This window comes from Streptopelia decaocto (genome assembly GCF_964273445.1).
Source record: "Streptopelia decaocto genome assembly, chromosome: 3".
In the NCBI taxonomy this organism is placed as follows: domain Eukaryota; kingdom Metazoa; phylum Chordata; class Aves; order Columbiformes; family Columbidae; genus Streptopelia; species Streptopelia decaocto.
This window is the reverse complement of record NC_138656.1, coordinates 40,334,655-40,342,998: the sequence shown is the minus strand read 5'-3', so window position 1 is coordinate 40,342,998 and position 8,344 is coordinate 40,334,655. Positions and strand designations below refer to the sequence as shown.

General features: G+C 39.7%; 1 protein-coding gene across 1 annotated transcript in view; it reads left to right on the top strand.

The window, feature by feature from the left end:
* The window catches only part of FMN2 (formin 2), a gene marked incomplete at both ends in the record, with an annotated part of 134,359 nt that extends 130,629 nt beyond the window's left edge, over positions 1-3,730 (top strand). The window contains 1 exon segment of the mRNA XM_082048938.1: positions 3,382-3,730. Coding sequence (XP_081905064.1) covers positions 3,382-3,730 — 349 coding nt within the window.
* Positions 3,731-8,344: the final 4,614 nt, after the last annotated feature.

The window sequence follows — 8,344 nt, the reverse complement described above, 5'->3', positions numbered from 1 at the left end:
AATGAGCATCCTCCATTATATTTTTGTTGTTTGCATTACAACAGAACATAGAAATCTCTTCCAAGACCAGTGCCTAACTAAGCAACACAACTTCAAATGTTTGTAGACTAACTTGGCGAGCAACATATGGTGGGACCAGAACTGAGCACAGAGGGGAAGTGAGTTACTGGAGGTCAGGAATTAACTGAGAATGGACCGTTTCCAAAATCTTAAAATTGCACCACACGGCACCAATGCTTTTTGCTGATCAATCCAGATTTGATACCCTTAGGCAATCTTTTCTTTAAAAACATTGTGCTTTTGTATATGAAAATGGTTCTGTATGAAAATTTCCAATATAGTTTCCCTGAGTTTTGATAGAACAGAGATGACATTAGGAGTTTTATTGCTTTGTAGCTTCACATAATGGACAACTTCCTGAGCACACAGCTCATTTTCTAGCTCACTATAAGGGAGAAAAACACTAGTCTTCATTATAGGTGCATTGCTGTACTTGCACCGTTCCCAGAAAAGGGCGTTTGGATGAGATCTGTTCTAGAAGACTGAAGCCTGCACCTTAAAGCATCATAAAAGTGCTCAAAAGAATTTCTGCTTGCTTAACGGTCAGAAAAATGCAATTACTTCTAAAAATCAATAGGTGGCATGTAGTCTTGTATCTGAGGAACACCAGATTAATCAACAGAGAAGTAACATTTAAATTTTCTCAATTTTCTGGTAGGTCCAGGTCAGGGTCTCTATTCAAGATCCTATCCTCAGTTACTGCATTATAACTCTTAAGTAGTCATGTTCCTGTTTGAAAAAAAAAAATCTAAGATGTTATTTATGGTCTAGGGTTTATATTATGAATTTTTGTAAGCCAATATCCTATTTATAGAGCTGAAACACAGATGGTTTAAATAAGAATTGCTCTTATCTCAATATCCTGCAGGCTAGCCTTTCTATTAGGTAGTATGCAAATTCCCATGCAGACACAATTTCAGCTGTGCATCCCACTATTTTCCAACGTGCCACTTGTAAGAACTATTGCAGCTGTACTTTCATAAAGATTTCATAGATTTATTGCTTCAAGAGCTTTTCATTTACATTTGTCTCTGCTTAAATTTGACTGACAGAACATCAGTGCCCCTGACTGAACCTTACAGCAATTCTGGGGACAGACTGCACAAGACCTGTGCTAGTGTACAAATAAAACACGTATTAAGCCAATTCCACCCGTTAGTCACAACCAGGTCTGTGCCACACACACATGTAAGAAAGCACCTTCCCAGAATGATTAGTTTCACAGAAAGGCATTTTTCTGCTTGGTGAGGCTAAACCTAGTGAATCCTCTTATCCTTTTTTTTGCCTTTGTGTAACTGCATGTTGTCTATTAACCATCTGACAGATTCTCATAATTATATTTTTCAATCCACTGGCCATATTTCAAACAAGTTGGACAGCAAGTCAGTTTTGAAACTCCTATTGCATTACACTAAGTGTATTTTCTCCTAGGGTATGTGGGAAGGCATGAAAAGTATTTCAGGGAAGGGAAAGGGGGGGACAAGTCAAGGATATCACAGTTTGGTACCACAGAAGGCATGAGTAGTAAAGAGGACATTTAGGGTTACTGTGTTGAACTGGCACACCAAACATATCCATAGAAAATCAGAGTTCATGAGCTCTAATGTTCACGTGTAGTACAAGACACCTTGAAACAACAGTGGGTCACCTCAAGGTTTTTAATACATTTTCTTTTTCAGAATATAAGCTGTCCCAACAGCTAAGAAAAATTTACTTGCACTATGTGTAGACAAAAGCCAGGCAGTAGTGAGTCACTGTTGCACACCAGGCACAGTATTACCCTTGGGTTGGTTCTGTAATATTTTGTATCCCCTTTTGCTCACAAACTTATTTGGAGTGTTACAAGATGTTTTCTTCTTTCCCTAAGAACACCAGGCTTCTGCTTGGCTTACTACTGTTGTTTGTTTTTGTAGATTAACTAATGGTCTAATGACTTTTCTTTCAAATGTTTAACTCAGTTGTAGGCTTTGCTCCCAAAGGAAGTCTACTTAGTCAAGGTCTCGTATGAGAAAATCCGGGTATGCAATTGAAATGCAGTTGAAACCTGTGAGCTGAGAAGCACAGAAACTGCATACTCTGATAGTTGCTTGCATATGTGCATTTGCAAGCCTATAAACAAAGATGACATTTGGAGTTAAAAATCTTCTGAGTTATATGGCTTCTTATTTGCCCTAGTACATGCATCATTTGATGTCTTGATGCAAGTTCTTCAGTATGGAACTATTCTGACCCTTATTTCCAAGCTGTTTTCTAAGATAACAAAAGGAATTTTCATTTATTTAGCTACATGTCTATTGATATTTCTGAATTGACAGCAATGTTTATGACTGTCATATCTGTCAGCTGGACCAAAATAAATCACAGCAGCTGGTGCTCAACAACTGTCAAAAGTACAGAACTTACGAGGTGCTATAAAGTCAGGAATACAAATAAAATTGTAATTAGATATGCAATATCAACATAAACATTGCTAAATACTTAAACATTTCAATATCACTTTCTAGATATACTGGAAAATGCATAGCACACAGAATGAATGGACAAACTATAGTTTACTCACTGCTATTGGCAGTGTGTCTCACTTTACTAAAACATGAATTTTCAGGGAAATGCTGCTGGGTGACCTGTACTACAGGAAATCTCACATCCAAATACTGGAAACTTACTCCATCCCTCCTGCTTCACACTGATGGCGACACATGGCTGTCCCACATCTATGTTCTTTTGGCTTTGATTCACGCTCTGCTCAATGATTCTCCCTCCATCATTGCCCCAAGAATGTAAATATTTGTTCTGTCTGTATTCTGGTTTATGGACTTAGCCCACGATTGAATATGAAGGCTGTAATTCAATCATAGAAGGATCTGTTGCCATGCATAAACTGGGATTTTATGTTTTATGACTTAGGCTTTGCAGAGCAGCCGTCTTCCTACTTACCTCCCCCTCTCCTTGCCCATGACTTGAATTATAGTTCTGTCTCTAATTGAAGACTAGTATTATCCTATTTCTCTCTGCTGAGAGGAAGACCAGAGCTATCATTCTGAATATACACCAAGCCACAGGAGCCTGGATGAGGTTCTCTAATGACAGGTACTCCTACACAGCACGTTTGCAGTCTTTCTGCTAATTAATTTGATTTCTTTTGTCTAGACTAACATAACACAGCAAGTCATGCTCATTTAAAGGAGGATCGTTAGACTTTCAGTTCACTCCAAATGAGGAAGAAAGAAGAGTCAATAGAGAGGAATCCAGGGGGAGACTGACTTTGTCCTTGACTACACTATTGCTTATGTTTTCCCTTGACTAAGACTTTGTCTCTAGGAGAACCCGAGACAGCACTATCATCAGAGGAGAGACTATAATCAAAATCAGATATCGTCGGTATGTGCACGGCAAGGCAGTGGCAGCTACACAGAAGGCTTCTGTCTACGATGCACTTCAGTCAGCAGCTTTCTTCCTGGCAATCACTTGGCATTTACTGTTCACAGTTTCTGACATCCTCAGAGGGTTGAATAAACATGTAATTAAAAACACACATAAGCTGGTTTCTTCAGCCTCCCTTCAAAGAACGAAAGGAGATTCAGTAGTGTGCCACTGGACTAGTAAATCAGAGGCAAAGCTAGTAATGGAAGCTAAAGATGTAACTAACTCCTCACGATTTGGAAGGTGAGACCTTCATTAGGCAGTTTTGACAATGATGGAAACTGTGGAGCTGAACAGAGTCTCAGACATGAGCTGTCAGTCAAATACAGGACACGGGAAACAGAGTAATGTGTGATAAACAGATGAACTGACTTGAATCTGAAAGTTCAGCCCTTCGAGTCAGGTGAACAGATCCAGTTTCAATACCCAGAAAGAAAAGTGACAAGGAATCATACATCATGTAGGTGCATTGTGGAGTGGAATGAGTCTACACATTTCTTAATAATGGCAGAGAAGATCTTCTCTATGACAGGAGGAGAAGGAAAAGGAGGAGAAGGAGAAGGAGCAGGAGGAGAAGGAGAAGAAGGAAGGAAGCCTACAGAGGCAATCACCAACCTCTTCTTCTCACAGACAAGTGCCAGAACTCCCCTTCTCTGTAGGCCATTTAGGGATAATTTCTAGCTTTGTAACCCCATTTGCATTTATCATTTTTCAGCAAAGAGGGAAAGGTTTCCAACTTTGGGACTTACTGTCTCTGGGAATTTTGTTGTTGTTGTTGATAGTAATTGGGGACCCTTTTTATATAAACATAAGTAGAAGATAAACAGCACCTAGAGGGTCTTTATTAACTTAATGTGACCTCATTTTTTTACAGTGTTTGGCCATAAGCTGTTCATACCGTGTCACCAGAGTTAAGATTTGAATATTTTTCAGTTACTTATGCTTTCAATCTCAGTAGAATTAGACAATAAGTAAAAGGAAATCTAAAGTTTCTTCTGTCTAGCTCTTTCAGAAATCTATTCTCAGAAAGGTCAGTGAGGTATCTCGGAAAAAGTTAGCCATATCTGACTACAAATTACAGTGTGAGATGGCAAGCTCCATTACTCTTCCAGGGCTGTTCAAGGCCTCTTCCCCAGCTCTAACTTAGGGAGCACTTCTCTGAATCTAGAGGAAAGAAGTTACACTTCTGGTAATTTTTGATGACCCTATGTTACTACACAGAAGGACAAAGATACTGAAACTCTATTTCATGTCAGTGCTTGATTTGATTGATAGTAATGAATTTTCCAAGTGAAGTGGCCAAGACAGCTTCCCTTTTGATATGACCACAATGTTAGATGCTAGCTAACATTTCCATATGTGACCAGCAAATGCCAGACTGATTGTGAAGAGCAACAAGTGATCACAAAGGTTGCTCATTCAAGGTTTGGCACTTTTTTTCTCTTATTACAAAGTAGTCAGAGAACATGTTGTGCATTACAGTTTATACCCTTTTACTAACCCTACCACTTAGAGCTGTTTCAAACATTTTTATATATATATATTGCTGAAGCAGCGAGGGAGATTGATCACCTGAAGGGTTTGCAAACTACTTGTAATGGTGGTTCGAGCATCAACACAGCTTTGTGTTGGTGCTAGGAGAATCATTACAAGTAGTTTAAATTTGTATGCACCACTCTATAAACCATTTAGTTGGCTCAGCAACCAAATGGCACCTGTACTACTTGCTAAGGCACATTGTGATTGATTAGCTCAAATAAGGTTATCCCAGGGAAAATGTTCTGATCCATAGGTTTGCTCTGGTTCCTGCTGAGTAATCATACACACAACTCACTCATTGATGACTTATTTAGACCCCAAGTACAAACAACATTATACAACTATGAACATGGCTCTTTCTAGCTTTTTGCTATGTCTTGGCTAAACAGCAGGCTTTTGAAAAAATTTATGTGTAATGTGGCATTAAGAGGAATGGAATCTCACTATTAGAACTAGACATATTGATAGCCTCATCTCCAAATTAGAGGAAAAATTAAGTCCTGGCCATTGGTCTACGTTTTCACTTCCAATCAGCTGGACTACTACATTCTGAGCTCTTCCTTATTTTCCTTGTGAAGAAGGAGGTGAAGTGAGTGAAACTAGGTTTTAAGATACTTTCAATGTAAAATCATTAAACCTTCAAAAGCCAGGAAGCCATTTTGCAGAGTTAACATGAAACATCTTTTTGTCTCAGTAACGGAAAAGCCCTAAAAAGTACACAAAAAATTGAACTAGGACCTTCAGGTGTTTTCAGTCTAAAGGTGCTGATACCTCTTCCAGCAAAAAAAAAAAAAAAAAAACAAACAACTTCAAAAAAAAGAGTTTTCATTAACACTTCACCTGATTTAAAAAAAAAAAAAAAATAAAAAATGTTTACCTCTAACCCTTGGGGTCAGCTACCACAATTCATGTAGTGTGGTGGTCCTCAATGGGTCAAGGATAACCACAGCCCCACGGAATTTTTTAATGTTTGTATTTTGAAAGAAGGCTCAGTAAAGAATTCGCCTTAGCAAAACAAAACTATGCTTCCCCTCTTCCCTTACTTAGTTTCAGAACAACAGCTTCTGCTTTGAGTGATTATTTCAGCTCCTATAATTTTTCTCCAGCACAAAATTGTAGAGAAGGTCCATACAGATCAGACCAGTGATTTGCACAGCATAAGAACATGAATAATGTCAGAGCATCAGAGGGAATGGAACGGCAGTTAGGAAAAACACTACCAAAATGCACCTAGCAAAGACAAAGCTAAAAGAAGCTCACCTGTCTGAGAATCTGCTAACTTGGCAAAAAACATTTTACTTAGGGGACCCTAAGAAGCTCCTAATTAGCACAAAGACTGAGGAATACCAACTGCCGCTTGGCAAAACTCCGCTCATTAAAAACACAGGCCATGTTTGTGGGGTTTTTTTCTTCCTTCCTGCCCCTGAAATCCCACACTTGTTCTACATAAAAGGCTACATGGGAGCAAATGCACAATTTCCTATCTACATGTTTGTTATAAGGCTAAAGGGGAGGACTCAAGCTTATCTAAAAAGAAAACAGGAGTGAGAATTAAATCCTTAAACTGTATGCTTTAAGCAGAATACACAATGGCACCACAGACTTGAACAGGAAAGAAAGCAAGAGAGGTACAGTTGAATTAATAGAAACAGACCTAAGAAGGCAAGCTACTGAATGGATCTACAGCATAACTGTACAGAAGACCTAAAGAGCCCATCTAGATACCATGGTTTTAACAAGGTCCTCTCTGTAAATATTCTCCACTTCCCTCAAAATATTATTTGTTTAAAGCTGCTTGCCAAATCCATGGCAAAGCATCTAACAGAAACCAGAGATGAGATTTAGAGACACTTTAGAAATAGGTGACAGGGACATACCTGTCACTTAAATCAATGTGAGTAATCCAGAAAAGTCCTGTTCCCACACCTACAAAGCCTTCAGTGTCATTTTGGACGGCAACATTCCTTACATGTTTATACACTGGTGCCTCTGTAGGGTGCCCAGACATAGGACTGGGCAGGTGGTAATGCCATCTCCTGCCATTCATACGGAAGGCAGACAAAGCTTGGGAACCACTCAGCAGCTCCCCAACTGTCCTGCTTTGTCAAGTGTGTTTCACATATACCAAACAACACCAATAAGCAGAAAATTAACAGCATTAACTACTACCAGTCATCCAAAAATTCAGCCAATGGGGCATTCTATATATCTTTCTAATCATCAGCTTAGCAACAAGATCTTCTTAAACTGCCTTCATCTGAATATGAGGAGAAACTTCTTTACTTTTTGGGTGCCAGAGCACTGGAACAGGCTGCCCAGAGAAGTTGTGGAGTTTCCTTCTCTGGAGACATTCAAGACACGCCTGGACAGATTCCTGTGTGACCTGCTCTAGGTGTACCTGCTTTAGCAGGTGGTTGGTCTAGATGATCTCCAAAGGTCACTTCCAACCGCAACCATTCTGTGATTCTGTGATCTTTATAGAATCATGGAATCATATAATGGGTTGGATTGGAAGGGACCATAGAGATCACCTAGTTCTAACCCCCCTGCCATGGGCAGGGACACCTTCCACTAGACCAGGTTACTCCAAGCCCCATCCAACCTGACCTTGAACACTTCCAGGGACAGAACATCCACAGTTTCTCTGGGCAGACTGTTCCAGGGCCTCACCATCCTCATGATGAAGAATTTCTTCCTTATGTTTGATCTAGATCCACCCTCTTTCAGTTCAAAGTCACTACCTCTTGTCGTATCACTATGTGTCCTTGCAAAAAGTCCCTCTTCAGCTTTCTTGTATTTCCCCTTTAAGTACTGAAAGGCTGATCTAAGGTCTCTGCAGAACCTCCTTTTCTCCAGGCTGTACAATCCGAAGTCTCTCAGCCTGTCCTCATAGGAGAAGTGTTCCAGCTCCCTGATCATCTTCATGGCCTGCCTCAGGACCTTCTCCAACATCTTCCCCATTCATGAACATAAGCTTAGAGCTTCAGTACCCACATGAACTGGAGATAACTCCATTCACATTCCCCCCATTGCAAACTAAAAACTCCAGAAAAGGGTAGTGGAAAAGCAGAAAGCACAACAAGGCATTACCCATACTTTCTGTTAAAGCTGGGTTACTCGGTAGGGAATAAAGGTAAAATTCCTGGACCTAAAGGGAATTATAATACCACACCCAACACTGTTTTTCTGTGATTAGGCTTAGTGATGTGGTGGGTGAGGTCTTCATTTAAGCTCCCTGAATTTTATCATCCTTCCCAACACATAAAGAAGGTCATTTGTTCTAGGTTTTTAAATCCAAATGAAAATAATCACAGACAAAAAG